Source organism: Sinohyriopsis cumingii, chromosome 9 (genome assembly GCF_028554795.1).
Source record: "Sinohyriopsis cumingii isolate HCF-2022 chromosome 9, ASM2855479v2, whole genome shotgun sequence".
NCBI lineage: Eukaryota > Metazoa > Mollusca > Bivalvia > Unionida > Unionidae > Sinohyriopsis > Sinohyriopsis cumingii.
In genome coordinates this window covers 37,960,424-37,984,509 of record NC_142969.1, presented here as the reverse complement: position 1 = coordinate 37,984,509, position 24,086 = coordinate 37,960,424, and the positions used below count along the sequence as shown (strand labels likewise).

Genomic DNA, 24,086 nt, shown 5'->3' with positions numbered 1-24,086 from the left:
AGTGAATGCAGTTACGTGATGTAAATCTTTTGTGGTTATAGACTACATCTTACTGAGGGCAGTTACATGATGTAATTCTGGTATGGTTATAGACTACATCTTACTGAGGGCAGTTACATGATGTAATTCTGGTATGGTTATAGACTACATCTTACTGAGGGCAGTTACATGATGTAAATCTTTTGTGGTTATAGACTACATCTTACTGAGGGCAGTTATGTGATGTAATTCTGGTATGGTTGTAGACTACATCTTACTGAGGGCAGTTATGTGATGTAATTCTGGTATGGTTATAGACTACATCTTACTGAGGGCAGTTATGTGATGTAATTCTGGTATGGTTATAGACTACATCTTACTGAGGGCAGTTACATGATGTAATTCTGGTATGGTTATAGACTACATCTTACTGAGGGCAGTTACATGATGTAATTCTGGTATGGTTATAGTCTACATCTTACTGAGGGCAGTTACACGATGTAATTCTGGTATGGTTATAGACTACATCTTACTGAGGGCAGTTACACGATGTAATTCTGGTATGGTTATAGACTACATCTTAGTGAATGCAGTTACACGATGTAAATCTTTTGTGGTTATAGACTACATCTTACTGAGGGCAGTTACATGATGTAATTCTGGTAGGGTTATAGACTACATCTTACTGAGGGCAGTTATATGATGTAATTCTGGTATGGTTATAGACTACATCTTACTGAGGGCAGTTATGTGATGTAATTCTGGTATGGATATAGACTACATCTTACTGAGGGCAGTTACATGATGTAAATCTTTTGTGGTTATAGACTACATCTTACTGAGGGCAGTTACATGATGTAATTCTGGTATGGTTATAGACTACATCTTACTGAGGGCAGTTATGTGATGTAATTCTGGTATGGTTATAACTACATCTTACTGAGGGCATTTACGTGATGTAATTCTGGTATGGTTATAGACTACATCTTACTGAGGGCAGTTATGTGATGTAATTCTGGTATGGTTATAGACTACATCTTACTGAGTTCATTTTTTCTAAGCTGTATTGCAGGTTATGGCTAATTATAAACCATAATGATTGGATTTGTCATCAAACCAACCTACAGTATGATAATACGGTTTTGCATAAAATATTATAAATTATATACAGCAGTATAAGGCATCCTTGTCTAGAATAGTAATATGCTTTTGGACACACTTTCATTAATTCCCAAAAATTTAATAACACCCCCCTAAAATGATGACCATGCAAAAATCATGGTGTCATTTTGCGATGATCAGAATTAAACCTGTAATTATCATTAAAAACGATCAATCTGATTATGCAAGTGCTTGACTTCTATATGAATTGCGAAACTCTGTTATTTACTAAGTGACCATTTGTAACTGAGTAATGAGATGCTGTCATTAATCATTGAGCTATTAACAGCATTTTACCAGTTGCACTTGGCAATGTTGTTCAATGGTGGACATGTGTTTTGTTGTATTCTGGAGTTGTGTCTCTGGTGTTACTTACATCCAGTCCTAATGCATGCGATGTAGTGCCATTGTAATTAGCTATGAAGTTTCACAAATGTAAATTCTATCTTTATTCTTCATCATAAGTGATTTTCATATCTCTGCTGGAACATAAATTATATATTCAAAGATACAGAACTTGCGTAAAATCTGTCTCCTCTCTGACTGTCATCATAAAAAATGAATAAACATGGAGAAATTACTGTACATTTTTGTCTCTCCTCAACAGCATTATTATAGTGGGGGAACAAGGCAGAAAGTTATTTCTTTTTTGGATAAGGTTTCTGGAACATATTCTGGTATAGGTGTGACAGTAGAAAGTTATTTCTCTTCTGGATAAGGTTTGTGGAACATATTCTGGTACTGGTGTGACAGTAGAAAGTTATTTCTCTTCTGGATAAGGTTTGTGGAACATATTCTGGTATATGTGTGACAGTAGAAAGTTATTTCTCTTCTGGATAAGGTTTGTGGAACATATTCTGGTATATGTGTGACAGTAGAAAGTTATTTCTCTTCTGCATAAGGGTTATGGGACATATTCTGATAATGTGATATAGGTATTGCTTTCCACAGTAGAACGTTGTTTCTCTTTTGCATAAGGTTTGTGGGACATATTCTGATATAGGTATTGGTTTTCCACAGTACAAAGTTATTTCTTTTTTGCATAAGGTTTGTGGGACATAACACTGATATAGGTATCACTTTTCCACAGTAGCAACATCAACATTAAAGTTTTGTTTATAAATTTATTCATGCAAATCAGATGCATGGGAGATATATCTGTGCCCTTATGTATTTGAGACACCATATTTAACTGAACAAGATTTTTTTTATTTAGTGCTGCCCTCACACTTTGCATTTGTAAATGAGATAAGGCTCGCTACATTGAGGAAAACTTGTATTTTTTATTGTTCATGAATTCTCCTGTATGAAAGATACTAACTTTCTGTTTTGAATTTTCTTTGAATATATCAATTGTAGGAGTAATTTTAGTGAACAACCTATGACGACTGTAGATTTGTCATGCCCCAACATAAATGTGGTTGGATGAGGAGGGGAGAAATAGTGTTATAGATTAATTCCAGCACTGGAGTTGGTGAATTAATGTTTCAATCCCATTTTAAATGCACTAAAACATAAGATTACTGATGGGACTGGGATAGTGTTGTCTTAATTGAAAGATTATAGAGGATAAATTGGCATTTTTATGAAATGTATATACAGTGGTGTGTCTATTACTTTGCTTAATTAATGATTGGTCAGAAATATCCAATTATGATTTTTAATAATCAGTTAAAATTGATCAAAATTTTGCATCACAGTGCTGTTTATCTTGACATTTTTCATTAATATATTTATTTATTTAAGCCTAATTTCTGACAAATATATGCTTATTGTTTTATGCATAGTTCATTCCAGATGTGCTGGGAGTTGTTAAAACCAATTGCTCCAAGCCAGTTGAAGTTTTTGTATAATCTTGTAGCAGCAGTAAAGTGAATCCATAATAGTTCATTAAGAATTTCATTAACAAATTACAATGATTATCAATGAAGGGTCACCAACCAATCATTGATCTTAAAATTTTGACTGATCTTAACTGATTTTTCACACATTGTCCAATATATGCGACACATAGTATGTTAAGCAGCAATTCAGAGAATTATGGGACCGCTCTAGTGGTTAGAGCATCCACCTCGGACGTGGGAGGTCATAGGTTCAAACCCCAGTTGAGTTATACCAAAGACTTAAAATATGATACTAACAGCTGCCTTGCTAGGCACTCAGCATTAAAAGGTTAGTGTTAGGACTGGTCAGTCTGGTCAGGATAGTATGACTGGGTGGGACATGATGCTACATGTCTGCGGTGTGATGCCTCAGTGCTAGACATTACTATAAACTGTCACAATGCAGACATTGTAAACATGTTAAAGTTATGTTAAACTTTTAAGTCACACACACCCACACACAGACAGAATTATGGAACATTCTGTTACTGTTTGATTAAGCAAGTGTTACAACTTGCAACATTATATCATGGTAAGGCAGTGGGAGTACATTGCCATGCCAGAGACACTCCTCAGAGGCTGAGGCATGAGGCAATGGGAGTACATTGCCATGCTAGAGTTACTCCTCAGAGGCTGAGGCATGATGTAATGGGAGTACAATGCCATGACAGTTACTCCTCAGGCTGAGGAATTGGGAGTACAATGCCATGACAGAGACACTCCTCAGAGGCATGAGGCAATTGGAGTACAATGCCATAACAGAGTTACTCCTCAGAGGCTGAGGCATGAGGCACTAGGAGTACAATGCCATGACAGAGTTACTCCCAGAGGATGAGGCATGATGCAATGGGAGTACAATGCCATGACAGTTACTCCTCAGAGGTTGAGGCATGATGCAGTGGGAGTACAATGCCATGACAGAGACACTCCTCAGAGGCATGAGGCAATGGGAGTACAATGCCATGACAGAGTTACTCCTTAGAGGCTGAGGCAGTGGGAGTACAATGCCATGACAGAGTTACTCCTCAGAGGCTGAGGCAATGGGAGTACAATGCCATGACAGAGTTACTCCTCAGAGGCTGAGGCAGTGGGAGTACAATGCCATGACAGAGACACTCCTCAGAGGCTGTCACAATGGGAGTACAAGCAATGCCATGCCAGAGACACTCCTTAGAGGCTGAGCCAGCTTGGTCTGGACAGGATTCAATCCCACTTTTTCTGGTCACATGTCCAGGACAATCATCACAATCTATAAAGGAATGGTGATCAAATGTGAAAATTTAATCTTTAGTTATATGTTTAAAATGAGGTATACCCCTTCTGCCTCAATTAAACTTTGACTTTAAATCCTTTAAATTTGATTAGGTGTCTCTGCACATAGCTTGATAGTTGCAGTGCAGCGGATTTCATGGATCCATCATCTACAGTATTTATACCTTATACATGTATGTTCACCTATAAGTCAAGTCAAACTGCAAACAGTAACGATCCTGATTTGTTATAGCATAATGTGCATGCAGATCAGGGTCTAAGCTGTTTGTTCTACTGATTATGCCTGACAAACTGAACAGACCTAGATCTGCCAATTCATTAAGTGATGGCAGATCTTGATCTGTGCAGTTGGCCATTGGACTTGTAAGTAAGTATATACAGTATACATATTAGACTAGTGGTCCAGATGTGCTTTTGCTACCAGGGTATTGCAGTTCTTCAGCTTTAATATTTTTACAGTGTTTCCACTATGGATTCAAGATTGAGGTTTTTTTTTAAATCTTTGTGTCAGAACTTTGGCTTAGACAGTAAAAAATATATTTTAAAAAACCATGGTGTCAGAACTGGAGGTCAGATTCAAAATTTTTGAATGATGGGTAAAGGAATTTTACATTTTCATCATTTGTCTATATGTCCATCCATTCACCATTCACATTTTTATTTCTAGAGCAAAACCCCTGATGCCTCTTTACTCCTATGTATACTTTGTAAACTTCCTATCCATCTGTCTTCTAGCAGACATTCGGATAGGGTTGGAGAAAATGATGACCCTGTCCAGTGGCTTACTTAGGGTAAATTGTGCCTGGTACTAGTGGTTTAAATGGTGCCCCCTCCCACCAGCTAGGGGTTTGGGGGAGCACTGAGCTTCCCCAGCAGGACCTGAGAAGTAGGGTGGTTGGCAGATTTTCCTGAAATTTATTGCCATTTGGTGGCTTTACCTAGCATCAAACTTCTATCACTCATAGCTGTTCTGGCACCCCAAAACCTCAACTGCCCTCTCTGCTCCCCCCCCCCCCTCGGTTAATACGGAATACTACTGACTGTGTCTTCTTGTTGGTTTTCTCTCTTTTTTTTGTAGCTTATCTTGAAATTTTAAATCAGGGTGACCATACAAATTCTTGAATGTTGCTAAACTAATTATTCAAAAGTCAACCATATTTGTCATTGTAGGAAGTGGCCTGCATTAGAGTTTTTGCTATGAAAGGTACTGTTGTTTGTTGATGTAAAATGTTTTGTATTTACTTAAATATAATATCTGTTAACACCTGTGTTTATCTATAGAAAAGGAGCATAATAGTTTTGCATTTCCATTTAATTTTTTGAGGCAAGGTGGGTGAAGCCCCCCCAAATAGCCTGAAAAGATACTTGCTCATATTTGTAGAAAAAAAGCTAATCATATCCATTATATTAGTTGAAAGAAAAAAATTATCCTGAGGTAATATGGCTAGTCCCGTATGCATAGTCCCGTATGCAGTTGCACAACTCTGGTCAGATTTCTAAAAGGATTTTAAATTTATTTTCTCTCTAATCAAAACTTCCACATATATTACTGCTACACATGTAACAGTGAAATTACTGTAACAACCATTGGTTAAAATTCCCGTATTAGGAACTGGATGACTGGCCATTTAAGTGTTTGTGAGTTAGATTTTCTTGTAATGAGAATAGTTTGTTTCTTATATATTAAGATATTTTCTCTTTTTAGCCAATAAAATGGCGATGATACATAGGGGTTTGAGAGCAAGAATATATTTATATATATTTTTCAAGTTAATTTATTGTTGAAAATTATTTTCCTGAAGAAAATCCTAGCTCCTCCACCCACCCTCCTTCAAAAATTAAATGGTCCAAATTCCTTTAGTTGTCATGCATGTCACACAATAGATAGTTTTCGTCATTAATATGAGAAGTGTTTGAATTTATTGAATCTGGACTAGTGGTTCATATGTTTTTAAAAAGCTTATATATTTTTTAGCAATATTTAATTATTGATTTTATATATTTAGCAGGGGCAAACAAGCAATGGGTCCACCCACCAGAGGCTTTACTTAGAGGTCACATTGTGTACAATGTCAAGGTATGCAGACCTACATGTAGTGTCTTTGTGTGTATCGATTTGTCGATTGACTGTGTAAAAAAAAAAATTAGGCAGTTCTCATTGTTTTGTCTCAGTATGATTTAGATCAGCTTGTGTGTTTTTTTTCTTCTAATTGCGTCACTCTGAAGCAGTTATGCCCCTTTGTTGAATCAGTTTTATCCAGTACAAAATTTCAGATACTGTTTCATTACTAATTTTATATTGCACAAACTGCGTAAAGATTAAAGATAGAATAAATATTGTATATTTCTCATATACTGAAACTTATGATACCTATAATCTGGATCGGTTCTAATAATATTTTAATCAAATTGACTATATTCTAATTTTCTATAGTTATTTATGAGCAAATAATGATACTACAATAATTTAAAAGTATAATGTATCTGTAGGCAAATTGAAGTTATACATCTTTTCAAGTTTCTCTAGATAGGCAGATAAACTGCCTTACAAACAAATTAAAACAATATTAAAGTCTTAATTTGTAGGAATAATATTAATATACAGTATAAAATCAGGACGTGTCTGTAAAGGGGGTTGTGGAGGGTTATTTTATATTGTTATTGAACCGTGGGTTTTGGGAACAGTGCTATCCAGATTCATTTTTCATTATTGCTGATAAACAAGTTTATTCTTTCATATGTGTGCAGGTATCTCGACACATTTCCTTTTATGTTTTTAAAACTGCATCATTGCTGATTTTATCAGCAGTGATAGTAACCACTGAGCTGTTAATTAAGAGATTAAAAGAGTATTGGCCCCTAGAAAGGAAGAAAGCCATTACCATGTCAGTCTTTTTCTGATATCAAGTTTGTAACTTGTTTGATCACTTTGGACCGTATAAATGACCACATTTTAGCAATTATTACACTTTATTACAAGTGAATAACATCAAATCATATTAAGGTATAAAACAGTTTATGTTTAGAAATAAATTGAATTGTATACTCTTCACAAATATGCATTATGTACATTTGTAAAAGTAAATTTTTGAAGGACCACCCAGGTGGCCTAAGTGGTTATAGCATCCACCTCAGATGCAGGAGGTCATGGGTTCAGATCCTGGCAAAGTCATACCAAAGACTTATAAAAAATGGTACTTGCATTTGCTTTGCTTGGCACTCAGCATTAAGAGGTTAGTGTTAGGACTGGTTGGCCTGGTGATGTCTATCTAGCACTGGCGCATCATGCCACGGACATGTAGCAAGATGTCTGACCCAGTCACATTATCCTCACACCAAGCCGATCAGTCCTAACACTAACCTCATAATGCTGAGCTCCTTGCGAGGCAGCCGTTAGTACCATTTTTATAAGTCTTGGGCATGACCAAGCCAGGATTTGAACCCACAACCTCCCACATCTGAGGAAGACACTCTAACCACTAGGCCACTGGAACGGTCGATGTATTATTCCTCATATAAAACGAGTGATTGGAGTACTTAGTATAGCCCAGAGAGTATTATCAAATCATCACGGAGAAAATGATAGTCATTATCCAATCATCACAAAGAAAATGACAGCCATTATCCAGTCATCAACAAGAAAATGACAGTCATTATCCAGTAATCACAGAGATAATGACAGTCATTATCCAATTATCACAGAGTAAATGACAGTCAGTCATGAGAGAAAATGGCAGTCATCCAATTATCACAGAGAAAATGAGTCATTATCCATTCATCACAGAAAATGACAGTCATTATCTGATGATCACAGAGAAAATGACAGTCATTATCCAATTATCACAGAATAAATGAGTCACTGATGATCTGCATTGTCATTAATTAGCTTCTAATATAGACTCTTATAACAATTGATGTGTTTTGAAATCGAGGACATTGATGATTTAAATAGTATACAACAGAGAAATTTCGCTGATTTTGTAAAACTTAAAGAATAATCAGGTCTCGGGCAACATAAATCATGGAATACTTTGATTAGGTATGGTGGAATGTTATTGTTTGTGTGATACACCTGATTATATTATATGGTATGGCATCATGGAATACAAAATGCACTGTGAATAGTGCTTATTCAATTCAGAGTAGTATGACTCTTGTGAATAACTCTGCTTGTTATTGATATCATCGGATTTTAATTGGATTATGCACGCACAGATGTTTGTTATTTTAATTATTAAGTGCTAAGAAGTGTGCTGCAGATAGTGTGACATCATTCCGTCTCTAACTAGCGTGATATCATTCAGTCTCTAACTAGTGTGACATCATTCAGTCTCAGTTTGGGGCTGAAGACGAAGGATTGCCAAATATGGTTTGATATTACACATGCATTTTTACAGGTTTTAGCCATAAAGTTGCATATGTGCCCGAGTGTAGCATATTTTTGAAGTTGTATAATGGATGTTTAAGGAGTAAATTTAATTTTTCAAGAACATACAGAATATTGAAATGAATCCAAACCACACACAAACATAGAATATAGCAATAAATCCAAGCAATACACAAACATAGAGTATAGCAATACATCCAAATAATGCACAAACACAGAATATAGCAATAAATCCAAACAATACACAAACACAGAATATAGCAGTAAATGCAAACAATACACAAACACAGAATATAGCAATAAATCCAAACAGTACACAAATACATTATATAGCAATTAATCCAAACAGTACACAAATACATTTTATAGCAATTAATCCAAACAGTAGACAAACACAGAATATAGCAATAAATCCAAACAGTACACAAATACATTATATAGCAATTAATCCAAACAATACACAAACACAGAATATAGCAATAAATCCAAACGATACACAAACACAGAATATAGCAGTAAATCCAAACAATACACAAACACAGAATATAACAATAAATCCAAACAGTACACAAATACATTATATAGCAATTAATCCAAACAGTACACAAACACAGAATATAGCAATAAATCCAAACAATACACAAACACAGAATATAGCAGTAAATCCAAACAATACACAAACACAGAATACAGCAATAAATCCATACAGTACACAAATACATTATATAGCAATTAATCCAAACAGTACACAAACACAGAATATAGCAATAAATCAAAACAATACACAAACATAGAATATAGCAATAGATCCAAAAAATTGTTAGTCTGAAACAAAGAGAAATAAAATACTACTTAATAAATAGTTACTAACTAAAGCTAAATGGAAGCCAGGTCTGGAACAGAAAACTCTATACCTTCTGTACTTGCTTGTAAGTCAGCTCCAACTACTAACAACTCAGATCTGGTCTGCCAATTCATAATGCACTGGCAGATCAGGGTCTGTGTTTTTTGTTCTACTGATTACTTCTAATAAACTGCATAAATCAAGATCTGCTTGTGCACCTACCTGCCAGCAGATTTGGGTCTATGCAGTTTTACCTAACTTATAAGCAACTATATGCCATAACCCTTTTCTACTACACTAGCTACCATAATACTCAACAAAAAATAACAAGATCCTGATCTCGCATGGCATCATGCACCTGCAGATCACGGTCTATGTTACTTATTCTACTGAGTACTCTTAACAAAATGCACAGACCCAGATCTGCTGGTGCATTATGCAATGGCATGTCAGGGTCTTTGCACTTTGCAGTTGGACTTGTGAATGAGCATATACAGTAATTAAAAATGTCAACATTTGTTCAATTGTTTTGACTAATTGAGAAATTGTGGTGGTTACTTTGTGATGATTAGTGCTGTGTATTTACTATTTTTTACATTATATAGTTTCTTGGAGAAAGTGAAGTGGATGCCCCAAAAGGCACAGAAGTTGTCAAAGAAAGTATTCGAAAAAGAAAGGTACATGGTTTTTTTTATTTCATTGGTCATCTGTGTGTTCGTGGTGATGTGAGATAGACTGTTTCACATTATTTTTTAACTTGAGTTACTTTAATTTAATTACACAACATCTAACCATCTGACACCATTTAAAAATCTTGATATATTTGCTCTAGAATACACAAAAATGTTGGTTTTAATAAAGCCATGCTATACTGATGTCCAAGACTTGTCAATTAATGTAGATGATATGGAGAGTTTTTATTACAGATATGAAATCCAACACTTTAAAGAACACCTGCAAAATGCTTTATTTGGCTTTATTTAAATAGTTATTTTTGCATCTTCTAAATATTGCTTACTCAAATATGTATCACTTACGATTTCTATTTCTTTACCTGCCTTGATAAATTTGACACTGAAAATTAAACATTGTCAAGGTACACTAAAACACATATTATTTAAAATTGAAGACTAATTTACTGTTAGGTTATTTTTAGGATTTCTTTAATTTGAATGATACCTAACATATTCATCAGTGAATGAAACAAAAGCTTAGTATGTTTATCTAACTTTGTAATTTTTCTGCTGCTCATAAAAATCTGAAGATACTGTGACATGGTTCTAACATACCCAGTAAAGTTGCATTTGAGATCCTTTTCCTATTTCAGTTTACCAAGCACATCTTGAAAGCTGAGGGTCAGAGGACTCCAAAGGTTGAACTAGTAATATCTGTTGATGGTGTAACCATTCAGGATCCGAAGACAAAGGTATTAGTACTTCCCTTCAGTTCCCTTAAGATGGTCAGTAGATTACTAGTACAACAATTCTTTGTTTCAGTAATATTTCACAAATCTTTTCGTGGGTATGTGAGAAAGCTTGCCAGTAGCTTCTCGAGGGTCAGTGGTTCTTTCCGTGGTTTTCCCGGGTTCTTCCTCCACCATTAATACTGGCCGCCATGTATATAGCCTATCGTGTGCTGAAAAATGGCGTTAAACCCTACAACAACAACAACAAATCTTTCCTGACCAAACTTGATAGATAGCTAAACAGATAGATAAATTTATAGTAGAGGCACATAATGTAAGTCACTTGTATAATGTTATTAATTATTAGTATATAGAGGTGAGGGGTCATGGTTAGGGAGTAATTGTCGGTGTAATATGGTTTGGTTTGAAATTTTAAGGCATAGCAAAATAAGTAGGTTTTTTTTGGTGCTGAGGCAGCATGAGTAAAACATCTTAGACAAAGATGTACCATAGTCAGATCCAGTAGTAAGATTCGAACCAGCAGCTGTTTGTATGCACCATAGTCAGATCCAGTAGTAAGATTCGAATCAGCAGCTGTTTGTATGCAATTCACTATGCTAATCACTTTGCTGGTTCTCATGGCAATAGTGTGGATTCCTTAGCATCCTAGTGGAAACTTTTTTCATCTTCCTTGGAATGGCTGATCCAGTTTTATTAGACTTCAAGAAAATATTTCACAGACATCCTCTACCGGAATTTGTTTGGATGGGTCCTCTAGTAATGGTTTGGCTTCCAAGGAAACAAATTGAAAAACCTTTTTTTAAATTAAGGTCCAGAATGGTTGAGCCAATTTTTATTAAAATGGGTTGGAACATTGACTAATATATGTTATGCCAGAATTTTGTTTGGGGTGTTTTCCATAGTAATGGTGTAGCTTTCATAGCAACCATGTGGCAAACCTGCAAAATGATACTCATCTCCATTCAGATATGGCCATAGTAATGAATTATAAACAAATAACATAGAATGACCTTTTCTTCAAAAACTGTCTAAGCTTAGCTTGAACACCTTTCTTTATTATACAGAAAAATGCCAATATAGTTGTCAAGTCCAGCTGAACATGTTTAAGGTTACAACAGTCAGACACAATCAATTTCAACCATATAGCTGCAAATTATTCAGATGTTTGCCCAACCCATGGCACTTGCTTTGTCTTTAAGACCAGTGTCTGTCATGTGAGTGATATCAGGTTACCTTGGGCCTCTTCTTAAATAAAATAATAATGATTTCACATACTGTAGTTTTATTTTATTTCATGAGGTACCAATTTGTGTGGATTTTATTGTTGCACTGCACTACTGAATGATATATTATTTCATATTGTTCCAATACAGATGCATGTATACAGTATCTGGTAACTATCAGTTTCACTCACATCCTAAAGCAATATATGTTTTGAGATTTTTAAGAATAGAGCAAAAATGGAAAAGTATTTAAGTGCTAAAATATTATAAATGAAACAACAAATAATAAAACAATCAGCAAAAAATTAAAATTGGATGCTTATTTAGATCATTCCTTCATTCATGTGAAACTGCTGTTGAAAATACTTGTCAGTAATTGCACTTACTTTATTCTCTGCAATTTACACTCCCCCCATTCATCATCCATCTGAAAGATAAATCTACATAAAACATAGATAAATGCAAACATTTATACTGATTATAACATGTAGCAAACTTTCCTGTTCAAATTTTAAACCTCCTCAAGATACATTTTATCCAAACTAAGCTAAGCCATTTACGCAATAAATTTTGCAACAGAAGAGCTCCATCTATTTTATTTATTTTATAAATTTCAGATTGTCCTACACCAGCACCCTTTACACAGAATATCCTACTGTGCAGATGACAAATCAGACAAAAAGATGATGACATTTATTGCTAAAGCCGCTGACACAAACCAACACTATTGCTATGTCTTTCAAAGTGATAGAAATGTAAGTTACACATTGCCAACAGTCTTTCAGAGTGATAGAAATGTAAGTTACATATTGCCTACAGTCTTTCAGAGTGATGGAAATGTAAGTTACATATTGCCGGCAGTCTTTCAGAGGGATAGAAATGTAAGTTACACATTGCCTACAGTCTTTCAGAGGGATAGAAATGTAAGTTACACATTGCCTACAGTCTTTCAAAGTGATGGAAATGTAAGTTGCACATTGTCAACAGTCTTCCAGAGTGATAGAAATGTAAGTTACATATTGCCTACAGTCTTCCAGAGTGATAGAAATGTAAGTTATATATTGCCTACAGTTTTTCAGAGTGATGGAAATGTAAATCACTTATTGCCTACAGTCTTCCAGAGTGATAGAAATGTAAGTTACATATTGCCTACAGTTTTTCAGAGTGATGGAAATGTAAATTACATATTCCCTACAGTCTTCCAGAGTGATAGAAATGTAAGTTACATATTGCCTACAGTCTTTCAGAGGGATAGAAATGTAAGTTACACATTGCCTACAGTCTTTCAGAATGATAGAAATGTAAGTTACACATTGCCAACAGTCTTTCAGAGTGATGGAAATGTAAGTTACACATTGTCAACAGTCTTTGAGAGTGATAGAAATGTAAGTTACACATTGCCTACAGTCTTTCAGAGTGATAGAGATATAAGTTACACATTGCCAACAGTCTTTCAGAGTGATGGAAATGTAAGTTACACATTGTCAGCAGTCTTTCAGAGTGATGGAAATTTAAGTTACATTTTGCCTACAGTCTTCCGGAGTGATAGAAATGTAAGTTACACATTGCCTACAGTCTTTCAGAGTGATAGAAATGTAAGTTACACATTGCCTACAGTCTTTCAGAGTGATGGAAATGTAAGTTACACATTGCCAACAGTATTTCAGAGTAATGGAAATTTAAGTTACATTTTGCCTACAGTCTTCCAGATTGCTAGAAATGTAAGTTACACATTGTCAACAGTCTTTCAGAGTGATGGAAATTTAAGTTACATTTTGCCTACAGTCTTTCAGAGTGATAGAAATGGGAGTTACACAATGCATTCACTAGTGATAGAAGTGTAAGTAACATATACCTACACATCTTCACTAGCCAATGTTCCAGTATGTCAGTCCTATCTACACCTTGGCAGATCGAACAGATATTTATGTGCTTGCGATCTGCAAATTTCATTGGATGCAGAAACAAGTCACTTCATCCAATCAAAATTAAGTGTTTCAGATTTGAACACTGTTCCTACATGATTAAGGGGAGCACACAACGTGAATGGGCTTGTAAATAATTTTCCATTGCTGGTCCATGTTTATACAAATACCTTTAACTCAAATAAATATGTAATGGCTATCTCTGGTACTTAGTCATACTTTCCAGTGCAGAAAGAAATTTTTTTTAGGCACAGGCCCTGGGCTGGTGACTTAAATAAACTCACAAGCCCTGACTGAAATTCCACAAACCCAGACAGTTCATACCTGTAAACTCTCAAACCGGGAGAAGAACTTCCCGATTTTGGGGAGATTTCAGCACCTAACTCCTGATCTCATAATATCTTGCGATTTTTCACAGAGAATTCCCAATTATTACATTACGTCGGTCAATTTTCATTTCTCAGATAAAAACCATACATAAATAGATATATCATATGTAATCCACAGATGCCACTATTTTATCACTAATGAATACTGTTGTGACAAAATATTTAATATCACACAACAAAGTTTGTTTTCTTTAGGAAATAGAATGTTAGGAATAAACATTATTCGCATAAATTTCAGATTATTTTTTTTTAAACAAGAGTACTATAGTAGAAAAAAAATTCAAATAAAATAAGATTGTCACCAATTAGTTTTCAATCCCATGAATGATCACTGTGAATGCTGTGTAATATTCAATGCAAACAAAATGACATCTCCATTTCCAAAAAGAAACTACCAGTTAACACCTGGCATTCCTCTGCTGTATATGTAAACTTAAATTACCATGATTAAATTTAAAGTAGGAGTAAAACAAAATATACCACGCAGGTAGTATATGTGCCCCCAAAGAACTAATTCAGAGTAAATATTTTGTTTAGTAAACAGCATTATGTGCCTTAAGAGTTAAACCTAAGGAAATAAAATGGGATATAAAATGGGAGAAAAACAGTTGCCACATGTACGGTAACTTGTGACTGCAGATTTGAACTGTTAAAATGAAGTCCCAGACATTGTAAGTTACAACATAATCGGGCATCATTTATTTGCCAATCAATTGCTGGGCTTATATACACACACTGTAGAACATGTTTTTTTTTCATAAGTAATTCCTAAGTTCAGTCCTTTTCACAAGATAAATGCAGTGATAAGGATTAACTCTTAATTAGTCACACTGGCCTTATGCTTGTGTACTCAAGTCTAACCTTTAGCTGTTATGCAGTTTAGCCACAGCTGACCAAAATATGAAAAAATTGCCTGGGTGAAAATATGGCTTGTCACAGGGAGAAATGGCATGTCCCATGGGCACTCACTTGCACATTGGGACAAGGGGTGGGGGCACTAGTCGCCTCCCCCAATTTCACCGTAAAACATGTTTTGGCCTACATCCATAAAATTTAATGGTTGACCACTATGCATCCCTTCCCCCTAAAAAGAGTTTATGCGGGTGCCTCTGGCATATCCTTTGAGAATTTCACTCTTATTGGACCTGGAAAATAGGTCAATATTTATTGAAACAGGTGCTTAAAAAATGCTGCATAAAACCTACCCATTTTAGGTCTAAATCTTGCTTCTTGGCTTTTTAAAAGTTGACATGTATGCTAAACACAAATTTCCACGTGCTCAAAATTTCCCTTTTTTAATATTGTCGCTCAACGTTGCTGTAGATACAGTTCAAATATAAATTTAATAAAAATTAATTAAACTTGAACCCTATTCTGAAAACTGAAATGATCATGCTTTGCATTATATATATGCAGTAAAGAAACATTGCCGTTGCTCACAAACTTATCAAAAATATAATTCATAGCGACTTAAACATTCTCATTCATGGCAATAATATGTAACAACTTTTATACCTGTACATGCATCTGTCATCTCATTGATGTACCTATAATGGGTTGTTCCACTTCCTGGTCCAACCTATTAGCACAATGGGTTCACCCACTGAAACCTTTAACACATCTCACTAGCTATTGTCAACCAGTAAATATGAAACTTTGATTTTATACCTGACCTCTTTGCCTCACAGAGAAATTATAAAAATAGACATGATTGTTGTGGCTGTGTTGTTGCTATTGGTTCCTTGCTTGCCAGGATAAACTTAACAGCGTGACAGGTAGACTGACTGGGCATCACAGGGCATCCAAATTTGTGTACTTATTTTATTGACTTGGCAGGCATGTATTTGCAAAAAAGAGAGGCATCCAGAATGACTGGGCATCACAGGGCATCCAAATTTGTGCACTTATTTTATTGACTTGGCAGGCATGTATTTGCAAAAAGGAGAGGCATCCAGAGAATATAGCTTCATCACCAGATACTACTATGCACAGTAATCCAGGAATATCTAGCTGACTGTTCAGCGATTGGCTGAACTTCATAAACCCGGCAAATAGTGGGTTATCATTCTCTCTATTAGGCACATTAAATAACTGGTTCTTATTTTTTTAAATCTGTTACCTGTAACTACCCTTTGAATTCCCACATTGCCACTCATATTGTCTGTAGAGCAGTGCATAGCTATCTCAGGCAAGTAATTGATTTCTTTTGGTGTGGTCATCTAACCCCCTGTTGCCCCAATTTCCATAGTTGTTAGTGTGTCTTGAAATATTTGTAAACATATTAATAATAAAGTGAAATAATAAAATATTGATGCTTTATTCACATGGAATTCCTGTGGCAGTTTTGGTCCTGGTTCACAGGCAAAGTCATTCTCCATTGCATCATTGAAATGGTGTGAACAACCGTGGTCTTCCAACTTCTACATCTGCTGGGTCAGACATGTCAATATCACCCAAATCATCTGAATCTGATGAACTTTCAAAATCAGATTGATATCAGAGTCTATATCTAATTCACTGAAGTATTCAAAGCCATGATTCTCATCATGTGAACTCTCTAGAAACTGACCAACAAAATCTTCAGTCTGCTACACTGCAGACATTTTAGTAATATGACTGGAAAATTGTTAAATCTACAACAAAAATCCAGATCACACACACACACACACACACACACACACACTGCGACTTTATTGCCTGTATGACATGAGAATTGTAATCACTTTATTGATTTCAGTAGTGTCGACACTTTTAAGGAGCTTTGTGTAATTATTTAGAAAGTCACATGTTTTACACCTTGCACTGTTTGCATATGAAACTTTGGTAAAACATACTTTATACTAAAATTTTGTTCCACGATAGCTAGGATTTCCTGTCTTGTCTGACTAGCTGAAAGTTCTGTTGTCATCTTAATGATCTTGCGCAAGTCGGAATATTTCTGCAGAACCCTTGTATAATTTTTTGTTTTCAGGCTGAAGAAATCACGCTTACAATTGGTCAGGCCTTTGACATGGCCTACAGAAAATTCCTTGAGACAACTGGGAAAGATCATGATCTGAAAAAGCAGTTTCTTTTATTGCAAAAGAAGGTACGTGTTTTAGAGGATGACTTCTTTCATCAGTTGCTGATCAAATGCAACTTTCCCATATACTGTTTTATTTTATGGTCATAGTACATAGTTTCATGATGAGGTGTCCTACATTCTTCACTCGTGGAATTTGGGAATCCCCAGCCTATTTCTGAAAGTACCTGGCATATAATCATGAGTCCCTCACTTTTGTAAGAATATAAAGGAAAGGGAAGAGGTACACGATCATTATTTTATTACATATCTGGATTAAAACTTTGTAGCCTCATAATATGACAGTAAGAAAAAAAATATTTTTCACAATTGTCAAAACAAAACTTTTTTCATACTGCATTCTACCATCTGCAATCTAGTGTTACAAATGAATTAGTTTCTTTACTTTTTTCTATATGAAGACTTTACAGATGTATGTGTTTCATTCTGGTTATAAGTATTCTGGTTATAATCTTCATGTACAGGATGCGGCTCCATTATTCTGATTAATTCACTGTTCCCTTTTATGGAATTATGCTGCTTTGCAGTCGTCAATTGTCACTAATTTCAAGAGTTATCTCAACAGCGTGTGTGATTATGTCTTTCTGTGTAACCTTCAGTAGAAGTAAATTTGTGACAGCTGAAGACTGGTAGCTGCAGGTTTGTGTTTCAATTTCAAGTGAAATGATTTTTGCTTTCTCAGCCACTCACAGATTGCTTTTAATGTACCCTCTGATTCTACTCATTTCAACCATGAGAACTGCTTTTCCCATTCAGGCCTATAGCTTTTCTTAAATCATAATAATGCCACCATTTTTAGGAGTGTTTTACACCATAGGTGAGACAGAGTCAGCATTAAATATACACTCTGTGTTTGAGTTCTTTGTTGTCTTGACTTGTGCTCTTGCTTTTGTCTTGTCTTTTTGCCTTTTATTAGCATTAGAGTTTTCATTGCAAGTCCATTTCCTAAAAGATGAAAAACCATGGTGTGTCCTTGGGCAAGGCATTTTAACAGAAACTTGCATCTGCACAGCATAACATCCAAGGTGCTGCTGTGCTCTTTGGCTGTAAAGTTATTAAGTAATTTTGTTTATCTCAAAGTGAATTTCATATTGTAGTATAACAATGAAATACGTATTACATTATCATTTTGTATTTTATTTGTTATGGTCATTATGGGGAACCTGGGTGGCAGAGTGGTTTGAAACGCTTAGCTTTACCGATCACATCCATCTTACCTCTGTTCATGTTAGGTTCAAGTCTCAAGCTCGGCCATTGTGGTTATGTGAGAAAACTTGCCAGTAGCTTCCCTTGGGTCTGTGGTCCTTACCTGAGTTTTCCTGGGTCCTTCATCCACCAGTTACACTGGTCACCATGTATAAGCAAATCAAGTGCTGAAAAATTATGTTAAACCCACAACAACAACATCCTAAATTACAATAACAGTATTATAATAATACTAATAATGTAATATATTGCATCATAACACCATTCATTTTCAAAATTCTCGATATGTATTTATGTTTTATTAAAGCCTTACCTCATACTTTTGAGCTTGTCAGCCAGTATGCATTGGGTCTGAGAGCAGCATAGCCCATAAAACTTTAAAGTTTCAAATTCATAATTATTGAAGATCAAATACTATGAAGATTTACCTGAAGATTAATTTTTTCACAATATTAAAGAGAAATAATAATTAGAATACAAAATGTTTGCCGTATTTTATTCGCATAAGTTGACTGATCTCAATAATCAGCATAACAAATTATTTTGTAGGTGCGGACATTAGAGGAGGAAAATCAAGGTTTAAAGAAGCGAATCAGTGAATTGGAACAGCTGAAGGATAGAGCAGATATTGATCAGTACAAGAAGACCCTTCAGGTTGGTATAGTGCTCAACGCTCATATTTTAATGATTCAATATTACATTGAAATTTGTTTTTGTGAACTCATACTCGATTTATCTCTTCTATCCATTATGTACGGATATCTACTAAATCAAGACTAATAGTCTGGAAGAGTATAAAATAATAAAAATGGTAATGCAAAAATGCTCTGATATTTTTAGGTGTCAATCAAGGCAGAATTAGGTGTCCGTCAGAGCACAGTCAGGCATCTGTCATGGCAGCATCATGTGTCAGTTAGGTCAGAATTCTATGTCTATCAGGGCAGATTTGACTTTTTTTTATTTGGTGTAGATTATATGATAGGCTTTCACAGCTTTTTCAGTTATTCAGATGTTTATATTAGATGATCTTAGAGATTCAGAAAGCCAGAATACTTCAGGAAACATTAGTCTCTTTCAACTAGACTCTTACATGACTGCATGAGATCTCCATCAAAAAAAGGAAGGTTTCTCAAAATTGGAAAAGTGATTTGATTGGCAGATGAAATGAAGTGACTTAATACATCACTTTAATAATGATGTAATGTCTTGTTTCATGTACACATATCCTGTTTGATGTACACATGGTCAGTTTCATTTGCCAGTTAAGCATGTCTCCTTGATTGAATACCTGTTTACAAAGAGATGATGCTTGATACAAGTTTAAGTTTTTGGTTTTGCTTCTTTGATTGCAGAAAGTATTATAGAGACAAAATTTAGATAGGAATATTCGTCTTGGTTTGGTGATTTATGGCACAGCAACATAAATAGTCAATCAAAGACTTTATCAGACCTTGTTTTGTGGGAGAGCTCATGGAGCCATATGAATGTCTGATTTAAGCAAACTTAGGAAAGAAGCATCTGAATTGCAACTCTTGCATATTTAAACCTGAGGTTCAAACCAGGGTCTGCAGAGTGCATAATTAATGCATTATCCATCTAGATCATGAACTACAGGAGTCTTCTCCTGCATGCAAACTAGCATCTTCATATTTCCATAAGTGACCCAGTTACTTGATTCTAAAAGATGCATGTACATGTGACGCTCAATTATCACCATTGATGCATTCATGTGATTGTGGTGCTAATCAAAACTAATGTAACTGCACATGCTTGAATTGCACTTATGTTGCAGCACATGACACCAGCAATGTCATAAAATCAAGCAAAGCAATGCAGATTTAATGGTAATTCATTATAAATGGTGTTAAAATTAAAGTACACAAATCAAATTGGCATAAATCAAGCGTCACCTATAATGAAACTTTAATTTTGAAAAATTATAAAAATTGAGTGTTGCTTGCATATTTGACCAGAATTTAAAATCTTGTGTCATTAGAAATCTCTTTCCATAGTCTGTTAAAATTATGTCACAAATTAATGGCAGCTCCACATTGGAGTTCATCCAGACTTAACTAATAATACCTCTGTGTGAAGTGGAGTGGCAAATTGGTGACCATTATACATTTCAGTAATGTACATCATTATATATTTTATTTACATTTTTGTACTTGTGATTGTTATATATATCATGTGCCTTGAAAAGGAATATGTAGATCTTCAAAAACGCTTGACCAGTTTCTCTGACTTTCTGCAAAGAGCTTATCATGTTTATTTCTTCTGAAACTTTTCTTTGACAAAAATGATCTCTCTTAGATCTGGTGCATTTAGAAAGATTGTTATTTTCTGTATAATTTTGTAACATATACTGTATGATAAAATCATGAAGCATGTAATGCCATTTGTCTGGAATGTATTCTTTAGCTAGTTGGAGTTTGATGTTTAGGACATAATAAGATGGATAATTAAGTTGTTTGGTAATTTCAATTAAAATCTAAACTTTTAGAGCATGGTGTCTGCAGTCAATTACTGAGAATGAGAATAGTTTCTTAGAATATTAAAAAACTTGTTTTTAATGATATTAGAGTGTATATAGCAAACATTTCTTTCCTTGACTACACCAATTTGTACTTGTTTCAAAGTAATTAGTGACTGTATCGGTGTAGATATTATTGTCCAGCTTGACAAAGTCAGCAGTCTTATAATAATCATGTACATCCGTACACTTGACTGGCTGTCCATCTGTTGGTCAGTAATTTAGTTTCCACAAATGAACTTTCCTGGATTTTGTTTTTTTAATTTTAATTTAATCTTAGTATGCAGCTTCATATTTTTGAGATCTTGAGCAAGTTTAATTTCTTGCCTTCTATGTTCTCATTTGGATGAGTTATGGCCCCTTATTGTCCTTTTAAGTTTGATTTCTCCAGTTTACTGTTACCAAGGATATTTGATTTAAACAATAGTTGGCATGCAGTTTTGCATTCACGAGACGCTACAATAGTTTGTACCCAGCATTCAGTATCAAGAGTTATGTCCCCTGATTGCTCATCCTCTTGACTTTTCTCCAGATTGGTTTCTGCAGCATAACTTTACCAAAGATTGTTTGATTTCAACCAGATTTGTCATTCATTCTTTTAACTGATGAGAGCCTGCATACGTTTGATGTCTTGTATTTCATAGCAAGACATTCATTTCTTTACCAAGGATTGTTGGATTTCAACCAACTTTTTCCATGCAGCTTTGTAATGAAGAAATGTTGAATGAGTTGGATTCCCAGTTTACCACAGTAATATTATTTAAAGGAGTTATGGTCCTTGAATGCCTAATCTCTTTATTTGCTCAAGGTCTAGCAAAGCACCCATAACTAACACCTATAGTCTAGTTTTGCATAAATTGTTCAGTTAATAATGTTCATTCAGCATGCTGCATGTGACTGTATAGTTAATATACCATATTCAAATAACCCACTGTACAGGCCATCTTCTGTAATTAATCACTGTGTGGCTAGCAAATAACCCATATTTAAATAGTCAATTATAAATACCATCATATGTAGTTATTCACCATGTAACTGTATAGTCAATATACCATTTTCAAATAGTCCACTGTACAGGCCATCGTATGTAATTGATCACCATGTGACTGTAGTTAATATGCTGTATTTAAATCATCCACCTTACTTAAGAATATATGCAACTAATCTCTTAAAATGCATGTTTTCCTTCTTTCTGCTTGTTTGTAGATATCTAATTTGACACAAACAAGTTCAGGGACAGTGTTAACATTAAGTCCTTCTGCAGGAGGGGAGAGTAGTACTGACTTTGTATGGGAAAATGGCCAGGTATTTTATTTAATTTTATATATTATGTGCCCACAACACATGCTGTAGAGGCAAAAAGTTCTACCTTTATATGCCTTTCAGTACATACTTAAATATGTCGGGTTAGGCTTTTGTTTAGTTCAGTGTCATATTCGTGTTCCATGAACACATTTCTTGTGTGAATCTAGTTTAAAAGTAAAACATGAAATTTGTGCACCTGAGAGTTAATTTAGCCTGGTGCATGTAACAAAAAGTACAGCATGTTCTTTTTTACTATAATTCATGGAATCTGCATGATTATTTTAATTTATGCTAGCTTTAAAAACAGAAATATAGCATGCTAGTACAAGTGTTTCTGTCACATATGCAATAAATATCCACAGTTCTGAATTAAATGAAGAGATTTCACATACACAACAATTTTAAGGGGACATTAAAAAAAATATTGAAGTGTTTATTGTTGTATGTATCAAAGATGAAAAATATTTTATTTAAACTAGACATATTTTGCCTCGTCCATGAGTCTGTTTAATTGCCTTTTAACAATCCATGGATATTGACTCATTAAATCTTGAAGTATGGTCAGTTTGATGTACCTTGACTGCCTATAAAATTTTAAATTTAGAATGTACAAAGCAAATTATAAGCTCACATCATTTTCTTATCAATACAGATATGGTTCGGGACATTTTATAGATTTTGAAACATAAACGGCGCCCAGTATATGAACTTCAATCTTAAAATGTCAACAAAATCACAGGATCTTGAAATATTGATCACAAAGACTTCTTTTTTAAAATTGAAAACGTAACAGTCTTGTCCTTGTAATCATTCTTTTTTGTCATCTGATAGTTAGTTGTCACGTGTTTAGGCTCAAATAAACAGTAACACAAGAAAGAGTGAAAACAACAAGCTTTGAAAAAATACAATAATGTATTTTACTGGAAAAATTCTGTAAAAATGAAAAAAATATGAACTTATGGTTTTATAGAATCAAATCCAAAAATAATCCAAGAATAATCCACAAATAAAATTTTAGTAGTCCTACTAACAAAATGATGGAAGACAATGACTTATGGTGAAATCTGTAGTGTTGAAGTCTACAGTTCCTTGTAGAAACAAGAATTATCACTCCAGTTTTTGATAGCTGAATACATTTTTATAAAAAACTGTCCTTGTTCAACAATTTTACATGAGCACACATATTTTCCAGAAAATAACAATTAATCCCTTTGAATCCAAGTAATTTGAAATAACTCCAAACAGCACAACATACAACTTTCAGTGTAACAGCCCAGCTTCTACTGAGAATAATTCTCCAAAACAGAGGTTATATGGTCTTCTAAAACGTAAGCAAGGGGGTCACATGATCATGTTCTGGAAGCTCATACTTGTTAAAGATCATGTCTACCCAGTGTGGCCCTGACAAAAACCAATCATTTTACTTTTAGAAATAAAAAAAATTTAAAAAATTGTTTACATCTTAAACACG

General features: G+C 34.6%; 1 protein-coding gene across 7 annotated transcripts in view; it reads left to right on the top strand.

The window, feature by feature from the left end:
* The window catches only part of LOC149791578 (PTB domain-containing engulfment adapter protein 1-like), a 116,793-nt gene that overhangs the window by 76,109 nt on the left and 16,598 nt on the right, over window positions 1-24,086 (top strand). For 5 of the 7 annotated variants that reach the window (XM_089970136.1, XM_089970137.1, XM_089970138.1 and 2 more), the window contains 7 exons: window positions 6,302-6,372; window positions 10,132-10,203; window positions 10,854-10,952; window positions 12,793-12,930; window positions 17,461-17,577; window positions 19,327-19,431; window positions 22,517-22,615. In XM_089970136.1, the coding sequence (XP_089826262.1) occupies window positions 6,302-6,372; window positions 10,132-10,203; window positions 10,854-10,952; window positions 12,793-12,930; window positions 17,461-17,577; window positions 19,327-19,431; window positions 22,517-22,615 (701 nt within the window). The remainder of the gene's footprint in view (window positions 1-6,301; window positions 6,373-10,131; window positions 10,204-10,853; window positions 10,953-12,792; window positions 12,931-17,460; window positions 17,578-19,326; window positions 19,432-22,516; window positions 22,616-24,086) is intronic. The other 2 variants (XM_089970135.1, XM_089970134.1) reach the window with 1 other exon arrangement.